The 17,770-nt window shown below is 41.1% G+C and overlaps 1 protein-coding gene across 1 annotated transcript in view; it reads right to left on the bottom strand.

The window, feature by feature from the left end:
* The window catches only part of KIAA0319, a 51,618-nt gene extending 34,687 nt beyond the window's left edge, over positions 1-16,931 (bottom strand). The window contains exons 1-2 of the mRNA XM_079302442.1: positions 16,754-16,931; positions 5,257-5,420 (exon numbers count right to left, since the gene is read on the bottom strand). Of these exons, the coding sequence (XP_079158568.1) occupies positions 5,257-5,305 (49 nt within the window). The 5' untranslated portion in view covers positions 5,306-5,420; positions 16,754-16,931. The remainder of the gene's footprint in view (positions 1-5,256; positions 5,421-16,753) is intronic.
* Positions 16,932-17,770: the final 839 nt, after the last annotated feature.

Raw genomic sequence — 17,770 nt, 5'->3', positions numbered from 1 at the left:
AATCTAAGAGCTGCTCTCCCTCATGCTCACACAGCCACGAGCACTTGAATCACTTGGTGGTAAGTATTCTTCAGTCAGTCAGTATCAAGATGTGATGGTGTGCTAACACGTAGGACATCACAGCTCATCAGCCAGCAGGAATCCCTGCAAGGGCAGAACTATCCACTCTGTTTGCTTTCCCTAGCACATTATTCCCATAGCCTAAAAGCCTCTGAACTACCTGAGCATGGAGGATCCTATAGCAGTTTGCTACAGGAAAAGTAGGATTGTCCTTGTTTTCTTGCCATATGCTCCATCCACTTTCTCTTAGCAGCAAACAAGTTCTATTCTGGTTTTAGGCTTCGTGGGTTTTTTAAAATCTATCCAAGTAACTTTTACCTCATTTAGTGAATTTTGAGATTAAAGACATTGTATAGGTAAAAAATAAGTTTTGTTTTAACTACTACCATAATAACATACTGAAACAATTTTGATAAGGTTCTGGAAGCAGAATTAAAATTAGTTTTTATTTTTAGTGACAGACATCTAAGAGGAGAAATTAAAATTCCAAATTTTAAGCTAGAGAGAATTTCCACAGCAGAGCTATAAACCCCTGCAAAGCACACTTCATATCATAAATGATGAAAAAGGCTTACACTGCATCAGCTTTGGTAATGCCCTACAGTTTCCAATGTCTTGGAAACCAAAAAAGCAGTATCACTGACACCTGAACATTTAAATATCTGAAATCTCACTGCATTGGTTCCTCTAGCAGCAGCTAACATCTCTGCACACATGAAAGCATTTTCATTCTTTTACTACAGGCTGCCCTGAGGTTGTTTGGACCATGAGGTCTCTCAGGTCTTTAAACACAGGTACATATGTGATTGAACAAAGTACCCTTTTGGGTGTTGGCAAAGGTGCTGACTGAGGAACAAACAGATTAAAAAATGCACAGTTACATAAAAGCAAATCCTCAACACAAGCTGTCAACAGTAATCTAGTTACAACTGCAAATAATGATCTGCAAAGCCTTTACAATCATTACAGCAGTCTTCACACTTCTTTTGTCCAGGATCTGTCAAGGCATTATAATTAGTTCAGTGGGTCTGATGATCCTTTCCAAGTACTCATTCCATTAATTGTCATCATCTCTATTTGCTGCTGATAAATCAACTAAGTGCTATTTAAAAAGAGGGGAGGAAAAATAAAGAAAAATAAATAAGAAGGCTAGATGCACAGCTGCAACTATTCCTCCCCTCTACAAGGAAACATCAGACCACTTCCAACAGAGGTATGGACAATGTGAACTAACCTGGCATACAGCATAACTCACTATAATCTCAGAGATTGTAATCAAGCACTACACCATCTTGTATCTCTGGAAAGACCTGTGTGAACCAGGACACTAGAACATCCAGGCATGGCAGTATAAGTAACAAAGAATGCACCAAGACCCCAGGGCAGTGGTTCCACTTGTCATTTCAAAGGCACACCTACATCTTAAAGTGTCCCTTGACATTCTTGGCCCAGGCTTTACACGTTAGACATGTAGGAAGAAAAAAGTATTAATCTTTTTCAAAGTCCAAGATCAGTAGTAGTGAAATGTTTTGAAAATGGAAGGCTTGTAATGCATTTAGAAACACCTGCTCCTGGAGTAAGGAAAGGAACATTGGTGAAGGCTGTCAAAGAATCTGGGAGGTCATATAATCTACATTTGGGCAATGTGGACTCAAAAACAGGAGACTAGATAGCACGACACCTGTGACTGCAATTACCTGGTAATTGCTGTTTATATTTTTGTTGGAGTGGCTAATCTCAAGCCAAAGCACACAACACACACACACAATATGACAAAACAGAGAGTCAGCCATGAGAATAATATTCATAATATTTGCAGAAATGCATTTTAAGAGCAGTATTTGCAAGGTCTGCTTTGAATGCCAAACTAGAATATGCCTGCTTAAGACCAGAGCTAGACTTATTTGCTTCCAAGATACTGGACTTCCAGTTACAAAGTAAACTCATGCTTTTGTGTTAGAAAACAATGTCTCCTCTCTCTCATATTAATTAATGGCCAGAATAATTGGAATGTATTTCAATGTAGGCTGCTTTCATCAATTAATGGATTCAAAAAAGTGAAATGAGATTATAAGCATGCTAAGGAATGTCTATATGAATAAATTAGGAGCTGCATCCACCTTCTGGAAATCAATCGCCTAAAATGCAAGAGATGTTGAGTGATGGAGGCACGGTACACACCTATTGCTACACTCTGTTCAAACCTCCTGAGAGGCATGAACATTAGTCAGTGATGGGTATCTGTGTCAATGAAGTTTATGTGGCAAATCTTGGTAGCTGGAGGTGGGGGAAATGGACTGCTGGAATGTCTTTGTGAGAAGACACCAGAAAATGCCCCATGTCAGGACAGAGCCTGACAAGACTGACTCACAACTGGCCAAAGCTGAGCTAGCCAGGGATGGTGGCAAAAAGTCTGGCACAACCACAGCAGGCAGGAGAGAGGAGTAAGAAAATGCAGAAAAGCCATCCTGTATACAGCAAGGTCAGTGAATAAGGGGTAGGAAGTGCTCCAGTGCCAGTGCAGGGACTGCCCTTCAGTTGTGGTGAAAATCATGGTCAAGCACATTGTCCTGCTGCAGTCCACAGAGATCCACAGTGAAGTACATACCTACCCCTGCAGCCCTTGGAGGACCCCACCCCAAAGCAGGTGGGTACAACAAGAAGGAAGTTGTGAACCCATGAAAAACCCAGGCTGGAGCAGGCTCCTGGCCTGAACTGCAACTCCATGAAGAGGACTCCACATGGAAACACATCTTCCAGCAGGACCTGTGCCTCTAGAGGGGATCCACACTGGAGCAGCCTGTTCCTGAAGGACTTTCATGTGAAAAGGATCCATAGTGGTGTAGTTCTTGAAGAATTTGAGCCCATGGGAAGGACTCCATGCTGGAGTAGGGAAAAGGTGCGAGGATAAAATAGCAACAGAGAGAAGTATTATGAACTAATTGTAACCTTCATTCTCTGACTCTCTGAGCTGCTCAGGGGAAGAAGAAAGAAGAACTGGGAGTAAAGCTGAATACAGAAAGATGGAAGAAGTGAGGGCAGGTGTTTTTATAGTAGTCCTTACTTCTCATCCTGCTCTCCTTAATCGACAATAAATTAAATAAACTTCACTAAGTCAAGTCTCCTCTGCTCTTGACTGTAACTGGTACATGACCTCCCTGTCTCAATCTCAGTCCATGGAGCTTTTAATCTTATTTTTCTCTCCCTTCTTGCTGATAAAGGGAAGTGATACAGTCACTTGCTGTGTGACTGGCAGTCAGCAAAGGTCAAACCACACATTCATTAAAAGCCGTACAACACAACTAGTCAAAAACTATCATGTATGAAATAAAACTAAATAAACATCACCTAAACAGAACAGAATAGCCCACTTCTATTTCTTTTAATAAACCAGAGCATATTCTTCAATATTCTTCCAACATTATTAATCAGTAAGGCTGTTTCTGTCTTCTCTTAGTGATGGAATGCCAAGCCTTTCCTGCATTAAGTCAGTCTTCTAATTACCTCAGTCTTCTAATTACCTTAAATTAAAGCAAGTATTGAAATGACTGCGGTTTTGTTTTTTTTTTAAGAAAAGGTAGCCTTTAAAAGCACAAGCTCAGTGCAGAAAAAAAATACCTGCAGAATGAACATCTAGCAAATTCCTGAGTCTCAGACAATTCATGTCAAAGCCTGCTCTAAAAGGAAGTCCTTTTGACTTAGAAGAGAAGAGCATATCTTGTAGCAAATATATCCTGGAAATTAGCAGGAACTTCCCAACTTAATTAAATATTAATTGTATAAAAAGTATTGCAAATTATTGAGATGGAAATAAATACTAACATTTTTACTAAAATAATATGAGTATTAGATTATATTATCCTCTAAACACTGTGAGCTGGTAGCTGAGATACAGGTAGAGGCTTGAAATATAGCCAATATTTTGAGAGCAATGGTCTTGTTCTCAGAGAAGCCAAGAGAGCACAGCAAATTTGCAACTAAAAACAGATAACTTCCTATATGCATGTGGAAGATGTTCTACTCTGCTAACAATTAACAGTGCTATCAAAAGCATGAAACTGTGACATTCTCTACAGGAAAATTTCAGTATTTACTGCACATTACTGTCTTCTGTTTAAGTTGCTGAGGTTTGTTTTTTTCCTAAAGATACTAGCATAGACCCTACAGCAAGTTACTCATTATTTCATAGGAGAGGATTTTATTTGCAAAAGGCATACTCATTCACTTGTTCACTACAGCAACAAAAAACTCAGCTCCATGTTCTCTTCAAAAAGCTTGGCACTATGAGATCCTCATGGTGATCTTGATAACTTCCTCGAACCATCTACAAGCTCAGACATAGTTAATGCCTATCCTCCTCAACTATAGGTTGATATGCATCCTCTTTCATCCAAGTTTTTCAAATTCAGCAGTCAATTTAAGCCTCAGCACATTAAGCAAGTATCTCCCTCATGAAACAGCCCATTCTGTTTATACTAAAAGAGATGAAAGTCAGATAACAGTGCATTATTTTCTCAATTTCTGCTAATATGGATACTACCAGTACCATCACAGACAGAATTCAAACACTATTTTTTAAAAGGAAATAAACCAAACTTCTTCATATATTTTTCTTCAGTTACCATATCAAAACTACCTGCATCAGATTAAGGCTCTCTCTCACAGAGGCAGTATCACTCTTCATTCTTCATCTCCCTGGTTATGGAAATAAATTACCTATTCCTGTGGCTGAAGTAAAAGCTTACAGGACTTTCCTGTGTTTTTTGAAAGGATTGATATGTTTGTAGAGAGTATCATGAGGTGAGAGATGTGAACCAGTGCACTCATGCTATCATATATGAACTACCTTATGATAACTCAGAACAAAAATATAGCTCAGAATGTAAGCAACACATTATTCTTCAATTGCTCTCCTGCAAGAGAAATAGAGGGAAAACCAAATCTTCCCACCACCCATTCTTGCCCCATGCATCTCCTCTAAAACAGCCTGCCGAAATTGGTTTCAAACATCTACTCACAACTGCCTTCCTTCACTGCAACTTACGAAGCTGTAACTTACCAAAGCTTTTTGCACTGAGCAGCCACAAGATTTCCTAGCTTTGCTTCATCCATATTTATTTCACAGTTGTATACACACTCCAGGAGCATTTAATTCACTTGTTCTGTCTGGATGACTCAGGAGAAGTAAGCTCCTACCTGTTATTGTCCATAGGAACAGGCAGAGAACACCAGGTCCCAATGCCATGCTGCACCAGGAAGGCAGTGACAACTGCTTTTCCAGCCGGTCGTGTGGAAATTATTGGTCTTAATGCTGGCTTTTTTTCTAGTATTGCTTAGTGCCCTGCTGTGGCCATCAAGCACTGAAACAGACAGCACAGGAAAAAATAGGTCAGATGTGAGCATTAATTAGAATGTCATAGTAAAAGACAATAGATAGGTGACATGCAGGCCTCATCATTACTTCCAGATTTCTTGATGAATGATGAATGATCAGGCACGCTGAAGACACAATTATCCACCTGGAAATCTCTTTCTCTAGAGAAACAGAAACAATTCAGAAATATTTGTACTCTTGGGCTCCAGTATCTCAAACCCCACAAATACTCTGTCTGCAGTTATTCAGATCCTGGTTTAGCTGTAACTTTAAATTAGCAGGTACTTTTAACTGAGGACTCACAGACAGCATTTTCCATGCTAAAATCCATGCAGTGTTAAACCAGCTTTTGAGGCAGTGCTCATGTTATTCTTTTCCAGCTATCAAGGCAATGCATGTAGACATTACTCCAGAATTTCTAGGGAGACATTCTTTGTCAGGACACTAAATTCTCTAAATAAGGTATCCTAAGCAACAAATAGATGTAAGGAACAAATAGCTTAGAGCAACATTACTCATGCAAGGAAAAAACTAGTTTTGCCAAACTCCCCCCACATAAAGGATGCTAAATGAATGCTTGACCAAGAAACACTTCTGTACATGAAAACACAGGTAGTGTTTTTTTCAGTGAACAGCCTTTTGCTCTCTGAGAAGGGATCCTTTATAGGTGGCATGTCTCTAAAATACACAAACAACTGGATCCAGATCTGCACCTTGCGCTTCTGTGACTGACCACAGCTTTCCCAAAGCAAGACATGCATTTATCTCAAGACAAAAGGGACCAGATGTTTGTTTTAGATGTTAGCAGTTCTTTCCACAGCTGAGTGGATCAACTGATGGAGTAAATATTTCACCCATTTAGTTCATTAAAGAGTGTGGCTGTCTCCCTTAGGAAGCCAGACCAGCATGAGCCAAGTGAACAGGTGGCTTGACCTGATACAGAGCATAAAAACTAAACAACTAGCAAACAAAATTCAGAGACAGCAATGGGCCTGAACTAGCTTCAACCCACATGTTCCACCTCAGTGACAGAGGATGCCCAGTGTTGTGATGCTGTGATTATAGAGACCAGTGATGTGAATCATACTGGTATTGAGATAGAATTGTATATTGCACTGCTACATTTTGCCAAGTATAATGGATATATATGCATTGGGATTTTAGTATACTTGGTATTGCTTCACTAAATGAGAAACTGCATGTCACAATAAGTATCTTCAAATAATTAAATCTAATATTAGACATTGCATGCTCTACACATGGAATATCTAAATGAGCCTGGTCAAAGAATACTGACAATTTCTCCTCAAGCCTGCAGTACAAGCATTAACTTTGCTCAAAACACAAACAAAATGACTACAGAACACAACTAGAGCAAAGACTGTCCCAACTACAAAAAGATAAGGTTTTGGGCAGGGTCCTTATAAAACTCAGAGAGACTATAGCTAACTTTCCAAAAGCCTGATACTTGACTTCTGTGACCTTTGGTCTATCTAACATAAAACAAAATCCCCTTCTTAAGGCAGTTGCCTTAGTGGAGAGTAAGCTGGTCTCCCAATTCTGTTTCTATGCTGCACAATGAGAAAAATTATCTCTGATCACAAAAAAAAAAGCAAATAAAAAAATCAAACATACAACACTATACTGCTTCTAAGATCATGCTGTTTTAATATTTGTAATTAAATGTTCTCTCAGGAAGCAATTCCTGACATGAAACACATAGCTGTGCTCCTCTGTAACAAATTTAGTAAGGCTTGACCTGAAAGAGAGCAAAAGGTTTTCTGGATGCTTCTAGGTACTACTACTTCTGTGACACAAAATTTTCAGCAACAGGGCCATTTTTTGCTGTCGTGCATTACCTAATTGCTGTTCTGTCCTTCTATTAACTATAAACTTAATTGGTTTTGTAGCAGACAAAAAGACCAAAAGTTCTTATTTTTTTAAGCCAAGTCATTCTAAATGTTCCACTTATGCAGCCACTGAAAGAGGCACTGAGCAGTGTCAGGACACAGGACCACAGGCAACTGAAGAGAAATGAGCACTTCTGCACAAGAGGGAAAGAGTCAGTCCTGAAGGTCCAACAACATGAAGCCTTGTCTTCTGATTTCACTGCAAAGGTGAAGCAAGCTGAATTGTTTAATTTCAACTGAAATGAACTATGGAGATTAACACAACTTATCCACAGAATGGTTGAGGTTAGAAGGGACTTCTGCAAGTCACCTTGTCTATCCTGCAGATTAAGTAGGGAAGCCTGGAGCTGGCTCCCAAGGACCGTGTCCAGACAGATCCAAGGGTGGAGACTCCACAATCTTTCTGGACAATCTGCCAGTATATGGTCAGCCTCACCAAGAGAAAGTCTATTAATCCAGATCTCAGTAATGCAGACAGAGATTTCCAACTGAAAAGAGATGATTTCTTAAGCCTTTCCTTAAGCTGAATCCAGCAGGATACACTTACCCATACACATTTATTCTAACACATTACTTGAAGGGATTATTTTTATTTGGTGTTTTATTTCAGAACATTCAAACTAAACCAGAGATGTACAGAGCATACAATTTTTATAGATTTCACTTTTCAATGGTTTTTGAAGTGTTCCTGTGGCTTTTGAGAAAAAATCAGAGGAGCAGAAGGACCATATGTTCCTACTAAATATTTCCAACTTATTAGCACAAACCCCCAAATACATCATCCTTGAGGGACAGAAGAGATATTATTATGGTAACACCACAATTTCACATACAGCCTTTTTCTTGTTTCTATGGAAATCCTTCTAGACTTGGAAAAGTTGTTAGCCACAAAAAACCCCAAGATTTGCAGAAGAACTTACTGCTGCAGATCAAGGTTTCTGAGATATTGTGCATTTGCTGTAACTTTCACCCATTCCCAGAAACAGCCAAATGGACTGTTTACCTAGGAGAGACTTTTAGTTCTTTAGCCTAAGGAAAAATACATCAGGCTTGGTATCAGAACATCATGAGGTCAAAATTAACCACAACCACAGGCGGAAAAATAATTTGTTTATTTTATAGCCTTTTCCTCTGCAAGGCCAACTTGACAATCTCACTGTCACTAAAAAGAGACAAGTAGCGGCTTCTCTTTCCTACAGAACGGCTCCCTGAGGAGTGTCCACACGATTACTTTTATCAACCCTAAGAAAAACACAGAGATGGCACAAATGATCCAGACTTTTTCAACATTACTTGTCCAGGGTTCAGAAACAAAAGTTCTTGAAGTAAACAGTCATGGATTATTTTTTGCTTGGTTTTTGTTTGTTTGATATTTTTTGTCTTGTTTGTTTTTTAAATTTATATTAAGAAAACACAACGAAGCTACAAAATGCCAGACTTTGGACTACATGCACAATCTTCATTGAATCCTCATGGGATTCACACACCATGTGAGGATACAGTGAATGCACAAAAGCAGCACTGTGTCCTCCCATGCTCCTTTGTGGCTCCACATCTATTGATGTTTAATTTCCACATAATAAAAGAGCTCGCATTCACTGCAACACTAGCCTGTGCTTCCTGATACTAGGATCAAGCCCAGACACAAAGCACACCCAGTCACAATTCAGTGCACAGCTTCTGACCCACAGATGAGAACAAAGCTACCAGACACTGCACAGCTTCTTAAACTGTTAAAACAGTAAACAGTGCTGCACTGTGTGCATGCAATGCTCCTCTTATCTTCCCCATGATACTTTTCTGTTCCACACAAGAGCAAGTTTCATCACACGAATGCAAGGCACAGTAAAATTAAAGGTGACCAACCCTGAGATCCCAGCAGTTAAAAATAACTAAGGCCATTAGACTAATTTGCTAGCTGAATCTCTATCCTTCACATAGAACACAAAGCTTGTTATTTTTATAACAACACAAGCAGACATCATTGCTGGCAATTACTTTGGCATTTCTTGGCTCTTAAGAGTTCAAATCTGACTTGCACTTTCAGCTGGAAGAGGGATGGCAGCCTTGAGCAGTAGGTATGGTGAAAACATGGATGTATTATGCATATATTGCCATACTCTGAAAACTGTATTTTTCTGTTCCAGCGGTCAGCTTTTGGCAGTGCTTTAACCAACAAGATAAGAAAAAATTCTGAACTGATCCTTCTAAACAAACACTTTTACTTCACAATCTTTTACATGCAGTTGCTGAGCAGGACTACATCTTTTCATGGATAACACATGAAGTACAACAGATTTCCAAGGTAAGGAATTACTTTCATATTCCTCCTCTCCTCTATCCCAAATCTCACTCTGCATTTTGGTTCATCTTAACTTTAATGCAGACTCAAATAATTTTCTCCCATTGAGAGAGAAAGGGGTCAGTCAAGCAGAACTATATTGCTACTTCCTACACATAATTAGGCCAGAGCCATTAGCAGTAAGAACGTGTACAGACTGAATTACCTGTGTCTGGGAATACATTCAAATCCTTCAGCTGCAAAACTGAAAATTAAGTATAAAGAAGTATGCTGGTGCTCCACAAAAGGTGCAGCAGAATCCCTCCATACCAACAAAATCAGAGACAGGGACAAATGGTGTCATGAAGGCAGTCAGAGAGCACTGCCAGGCAGCAGAAAACTCCAGGAGAATGAGGGCCCTGAAAACACTGGACCCAGCCACACCTGCATCTGTGGGAAAGGCAGGTAGGAGCTCCTTGCCTTCTATGCCCTTTTGCTTATTAGGGAACATTACAGGGAAAAAAAAAATTAAAAAAAAAAAAAAAAAAAAAAGGCAGGCTTTTTTATATTTAAAAAATATATGAGTAAATGAATGTACAACCACACCTAATGAAAGTGTCTATACACATAAACATACACACATATATATTTGTATAATTTGTATATTTCTATTAAATGCAATACAAGACAATCCTTCAGGAAATCCACCTCTCATGAAGAATTCAAATTAGTTATTTTGTCAGTTATGGTACCTGCATTAATACCTGAGACAGTTACCTAATAGCTGAGCATCAACATTGCATAAATACTGCAGAAGGAAAGAAAATTAAACTTCGTGCCATTAGCATTTGTCCCTAGTAACAGACAGAAAAACTCAGGACACTAGCACTTCCAACAATAACACATGCTATATGAACACACATCATCAAAACAGCCACAAGTTAGGCATCTAAATAAAGGAGATAATTTTCAAGTCCTTCAGCAGATATGGAAGATATTGCAGTGTCATCAATGCTTATTATCTGTGCAAAGTCACCTTCCCCTCACACAATTTTCTAACAATAGGTACCTATACTTGAAAACAAAACCATGCCTTCTGATGGAATGTTATTGCAGCTGCAGGACATAGCTATAATTGCAAATGTCTCTCTGCTTTATTAAGAGGGTCTCCTGCAGATCTTAGTGAAGGCTGACATTAGACTGGTATTACATCCCAACTCTGTATCAATTTCCTCAGTCAGGTCCAGGGCACAAAAAGCAAGTTAATGGTGATTAAACAACAAACTGAATAGCTGAATATAATCTGCCATGTTAAGTCAGATTGGGTAAATGCTCCACTAGCTCCATTGGTAACCTCAGCTCAGTCAACTGCTAAGTGACACCAAACAGTCAGATAAAGACAAAAGAGTAGTGCTACACAGAGCAATTTTATTCTACAAGATTTCAACAGCCTTCACTACAATTGCTGTGGAGAGTAGAAATCCTAAAGGTGAGAGAGTTAGCAGGGGTATATGGGGTCAAGAGCTATTGAAAAGGAAGGAAAGAATAATTTAAATCCACCAATGAACGGTGGAACTGCTCTGCTAAGATATAAAAAACACTGTAATTAGTGTCAGGATTGACATGTTTCAGGATTGTTACTACTTAAATTTCAATACAGACATTTGCATAGCCCTGAGGTCAGACAGCCCAGCAAGAAGGGAAGGATAATCAAAAACTAACCCTTAGGAAAATTAGTAGCACAGACTGAGATCTCTAGACACCTGAGAGACCTGTCAGGCAAGACACATCAAAATATCTCCCTTCAGAAGGCAGTCAAACTGTTGGACAACTCCTCTAAACCATTATACTCAGTCTCCATTTGTTTTCCATTTTCACAAGGACATAGAGGAGGGAGAGAACTGCTAAGTGAGGCAATCTTCAAATATGCACTCCACAATGAAAATTAAGTGAGACCCATAAAGGGAGAGCTTGAAGTAAGATGGTATCTTGAAAATGGTATCTTGTCCCTTCCACAGCACAGAGGCAAGACAAAGCAACCTTGCATGAGCCTCTGGACTTTCCTCCAGCCTGTCATTAGCCTTCCATGAAGGGTAGCTCAGAATCTATCTATCTATCTATCTAACTATCTATCTATCTATCTATCTATCTATCTATCTATCTATCTATCTATCTCACCACTTTTTTTCCATCAAAAAATAGATCACAGAAGAAAATTATCCAACCGGTGTATGCAACACCAGTTTTGAACTTTGGATGGAAAACTGCCTGCAAAATAAGATGCATACAACCACAGAGAAGGGGGTAAAAAACTTCTTCAGTTTGCAGAATTCAAATTTGCTTGTGCCCAACTGCTGACTGTGTGACAAAATCCTGTGGTCTCAGTCAACTGCCTAGTTCCTTCCAGTGCCATTCTGGCAGAAAGCAATTACACACAGCAAGCTGCACTGCACAGCAGGCTCCAGCTAGGTACTGAGGCATCCCTGTGCAGCAGAGGGACAATTTGCAAGTGGCAGGGCAGGGTTGATGCTTCTGGAGAAACTAGAGGAAATTAAAAGGAGAGGTGAAAGAAAGATTCTAACATGAATAGTTTAATTGGGATCACATAATTGCACAGAATACAAGAATGTATTTATTTTGTACTTGCTCAAGGTCAAAAATGACTATACTAAAATTATAAAAAGTTTTGCTATAGCATTGAGCTGAAACTAAGAGTGATTTTTTTCCACTTATATTCTACATTCTCAAATTAAAAGGAAAAATTAATTGATTCAAAACACCATTGTTGAATTGCAGTTCTTAGGATTCTGATAAATTTTCTTAAAGTGGCATTTCCTGACTACAGTAATTATTGAAAAAGTCTCAATCTTCAGTAGGAAAAAAATATCTCTCTGCTGAAGAGAAAATCACACTATTTAAACCCACAAGATTCACAGTTTTCATAAATTTTAAGTCAGGACTTTAAATACTGCTTTATTTTTTTTTTTTAAGAAAAACTCCATGGGACAAATTCATGACCACATTTAAATCAGTGCTAGGATTTAGAAGATCTCTTTTATGATAACTTGAACTGTTGCAACTGTTAATATTGCTATTTAATACCTAATACTTTAAAAAATATTAAAGATGATTCTTCTTTTAACACAATCTCTACCTAAGCATCAAAGATAGTATTTACAGACTGGAGACCAGTCCATAAAGTTTGCAAGATGCAAAGAACTATGCAAGAACCCTGGACACTGATTTCAGAAGTGCTGAACATAGAGATGATCACACTTCAAAGGGAATTGCAGACACTTTCTATCTTTGAAATGTAGAGGATAACTGTCACATAAAACATAAGGTTGTCTCAAAAAAAAACAGGTTTATAACCTCAGCCAAAGCAACATTAACTACAGAAAGAGTTGCTTCTATGTTATTGTCCAGTGCAATTTGCTGCACTTAAATTAATGACTATGTTTTACTTTGACATTCTAGCTCTAATAGCATTCACAATGCAAACACTGTGGAGGAAGACAATGCAAAACTATTACACTAAAATTTAAGTTTTGCAGTAGAAGTTTTCTGAACTCACTCGCCTTACATGAGATGCAAACGTTCTGATTTATGGCCTTCAGGTGATTTTCACTAATGAACAAAGAACTATACAGTAAAAGAAATAACAGTCTGACACTTGAAGTGAAATGGATGCACTAGGATTTTAGGCAATGTTTTTTCATGCTATGTTTTAAGGTTTTAATCATGCTATGGTGTGACAAAATCAGACTTAGAAGTGCATCTAATTTATGAAAGCTTTCAAAGCTGTCCACAGATTGATTGGCAGAGACTGGGTCAAGTAATGTAAGTATTAATGTCAACAAAGTTAATTGACCATTTCTGAGATTAGAGTATTGAACACCCAGCGACTGCCTGAGATACAGTAACACGCTGTAGGAAAAAAAGCTTGCATAAGGGCCATGGGTACAACAGCAGATAGCCAGAAAAGCCCAAACCTTCCAGATGAAGTACATAAACACTCTCTCTATTTGTCTTGCTATTTTATCACCTTCAAGAAAAATGTTTCAGTCAGTTGGATGCTGCAAATCTATTTCTACACATGGGGATGTCTTTTGACCCACATGACCATGTCAAGTTTTCATGTTCGTTGTTAGTCTGTTCTCCTGATCTTGCCTGAAAGATTTTCTTCACATATGTACCCTTTAAGCCATTCTTTGATTTCAACCAGAGAAGAACAGATTACCAGTAGGTAACTAAGCATTCATGATTTTTGCAAAATACGCCAGGGCAGAGAAGGCAAAAATTGCAATTTGAACATCTTTAGGCTCAAACCTTATAAAATATGCCATCCAGTTTCCATGATTGAAAATGGTAGCCCATGATGGTGGCATGAAATCAGTCCAGCCTGTGGAAAGAAGAAGCTACGTGGCAAAAAATGCAGAGGTACAGGGAAAGACAATTAAAAACATCCAGGCTTGACCTCAAGATACAACTTTACAGAAATTTTCATTAACTCTGTTCAGAAAATCCCTCACTTATAATAAACAGATAAAGCACTTGTACACACACACACTCCCCTAAGATGCAAATGTCTGGAGCCCAATCTCAGATAACTGAGCACATTTTATTTCTCTAAAATCCATCTGTGTTTTACTAGGGGAACTCCGTGCAACATGCAAAACAGTTAACAAACTGTGCAGAGGACAGATTTATCAAAGAAAATGCATCAGGACAGGAAACAACCTTTGAACTGCCTCTTCATCATGGTTAACTAGCTGAAAACTAGCATTAGACTAACAAAATTCGTCTCAATCTCCAACTGGACTGACTCAATTCCAATCTGCTCAATACAAAGTCACATCATCCTGAAAAATACTCAGTGGTCATACTCTGGCATCATTCAGGAAGATATTAGATGCTTAAATGGAAAAGCAACTATATCTGCTGTTAAATTAGATTATAAATTTGTACAGAAAGACACCGTGTGACAGAAATTGAAAGCTAACTGCCTGACAGTAGGAAGGATTTCTCCCCATGGGTACAATATCCATTACAATGGTATTTGCTTTCTCCATGGTCTTGAAATTGGAGACTGCTGGATATGCAGCACTTGTTCACAGCTCTGACTTTAATCACCAGTTTTCCATTAAGGATATACATTTAGTACCTAGCATACTAACATATCAAAACTAGCATACATAAACCTTTCCCACACACTTTCTTAAAGGCAAGACCTATAAGCAAAGTCTGTACAACTGGTATGTGGGGAAGGCCACAAAAAGCTTTCTCCAACATTACAGCAGGTACAGCTGGAAAGGGTAAGAAATACTTCACCTGAAACAGATATCATGTCTTTGCATATGGTTAGGAGAGAGAATAACCTGTTTTTAAAGCATTCCTGATGGAGATTTCACTAGCAGTTCAGAAAACTGTCCATGACAACTCCTTCATCTCCATGGCACTGAAATTAGCAGCCTGCTCAGAACAGCATCCAAAACCAATGTATTGAGAGGTCAACTCTGTGCAAAACTGAACCAAAGTACAGCATCTCCAGGTCACCAAAACTTCATCACTTCATGCAGTTCATTAAAATCAGACAGAATTGCAGTGCACTGATGCACAGCTAGGGAAGATGGAGCAGATTAATAATTGTGTGTGTCCTCTGAAGTTTTCAGAAGTGTTACAGAAGCACTCCTCCAGCCCTCCACCACAGTATTCCCCAAAGGAAATGGTGGGGAAAAGACTAAACTGGGCAAGCAACCCCTGCGCACAGCATCCTCCACAGACCACGATGACCATGATTACACTTATCTTAAATAATGCAAAATCAAGGCTATACTGCATTCTCCACTGCCTTGTGCATAGGGGAAAAGCATCAGCCCAAGAAGCTTGTACACACCACTCTCACCTTTACTGCTCCACTCAGAGCCATAACATGCTGAGCAGCTCACTGCCCATCACCTAAGCTACCAAGATGAATATAGACAGTATCACCTATTAACTCTGTATTATGCCAGGTTTTTAGAGATTCAAATTTGGCTCAATGCAACACCTAACTGTGAAACATCAACCACAACAGCCAAATCTTGTCAAACACAAGGATACTTACATGATACTTACATGAAATAAACATCTCTCAAAATTGTGTGGCTGAGGATCAGCCTTCAACTACAAGATACTGCAAAGGCAAAAACAGATAGAGACCCTACCCAAAGAGTTTAATATATCAGCTCTACTATCTTGTATGCAGTGTGAGGAACATGAGAGTGTTCCTACAGTATAAACAGATAAGGGAAAAATAGAGGGCAAAGCAGTTTGCATTTCATTTTGTTCCCTCAACTATCTGACTATTCTGCAATAGGAGCACGAAGGGGGTCAGGAGAAGGATGGAAATGTTTCTGTATAGCAACCTTAATGCAGATAACACCCGAAACTGCAGTGACATAAAAAACATAGCACTTTCTCCTGTTTAAGCTCTGTTCTACTGCTCAGAATGCAATATAACAAAGCATTTCACATTAGCATAATTCTCAACAGACACATAAATACACGTCTGGGCTGCAACAAAAACACACTTTGACAGAAGACTGGAGGGCAGTTTGACAAGAGCAATATTATCACATTCCTCGGATTTATAAATATCAATATATACACACACACAGAAAAACATAAAGCTATGATTTCTGATCTCCAATCAGACACAGCTAAATGCACATGAACATCTAGGAAAAATCGCATCAAAACGGATCCTTCATACATCAATACTTATTTTTCTACACGTACATACATAAATACATCTATCTGCCAGCTAAACACCAGCACACACACGCGTTCCCCCAGAGCAGCCCCGTGTGTCTCCCCACGCTCCCGGCCTAACAGGTCGCACGGAACACACACTTTGCCACTCGCAGACGGGGGAGTCGAGGAGTGAAGGAGAACTCCCTGGAAGACGGGGCGGCTCATCGCTCCCGCTGTCCCGCATCCTTTCAGCCCGGCGTTCCCGGCCGTGCCGGAGCTCCTTCCCGCGGAGCCCGGGCTGCCCAGCGCCCAGCTCGGGGAGCGCCTCACCCCGCGCCCCCTGCCCACCCTCGCCCAGGCCGCGGCGGCGATCCCATCCCGCGGCGATCCTACCTAGCGCACGGCAGGAGCCGGCGCGGCCCCGCCGCCGCTCCCCCGCTCCCCTCCGCGGGTGCCGGGCTCCGGGAGCGGGCGTGGGGCCGCGGCCGAGCCGGGCTGGGCAGGGCGGGAGGTGCCGCCGCCTCCTCCCCGCCGCTGCTGACTCAGGAGCAGGCGCCGTCCCTCCACGCCGCTCCCGAGGGGCGGCCGCCGCGTTCCGCGCAGGATCGCTGCCCACGGAGCCCGCCGGGCACGCAGCCCCTGCCCGTGGGCAGCCGCGGCCGCCCTGGGCACGGCAGGGGAGGGGAGGGGAGGGAGGCGGTCCAGCTCCATGCCAAGAGGGAGTGGGGGGGTTCCTGCCGGCAGCAGGGCGAGGCGGGGCCGCATTTCCATCTTGAGGAGGGGGCGAGCCGGAGGTGCATCCCCTCCGTACGGGCTCCCGCTCCCGCTGCTGTCCTCCCCGCCCGGCGCGACCGTGAGGGAGCCGTGGCACCTTCAGGGTACTGAACCTACAGGGATTTCAGTGCTCCATGGAGAGAGAGCAGCGAGAGGTCTCGCAGGTCCGAGCACCTTCAGCAAAGGTCGGAAGGTGTTGAGCTGTAGCGGGAAGGCAGCCGAGCCCTCTGCCTCACGCCTCTTTGGGTACCAGCGCCCCAAAAGCGACCGCGGCATTGCTGTTGGTCTGCCAAGGGGGCTCGAAGGTGGGATCCCACACCCAATCCCTGCGTGCCGCTCTTCCTGCTTTGCCACCTCGCAGCTTTTCGCTGCTGTTCCCGTGTGCCGTGTTTTGGGGACACTGGCTGCTGGGGGATGTCCCACGGTGGCACGGCCGCTGCAGCAGGAGCCCGGCACCTGTCGGGCATGAGCTGCACTGGGGCGTGCTCCCCAGCTCACACATCCTCATTCTACCTTCCCTCTGATCCTTACCTTTCTGATTTTCTGATACGTGTTGGGCTGGGGAGACAAAGTCCCACATCCTAATGACAAATATTTCTGTTGCACGCCTCTGCAAGAGAACCCGTATCTTATTCA

This window comes from Erithacus rubecula (genome assembly GCF_903797595.1).
Source record: "Erithacus rubecula genome assembly, chromosome: 3".
Lineage (NCBI taxonomy): Eukaryota > Metazoa > Chordata > Aves > Passeriformes > Muscicapidae > Erithacus > Erithacus rubecula.
The sequence above is the reverse complement of the archived record's forward strand: the minus strand, read 5'-3'. Positions and strand labels throughout refer to the sequence as shown.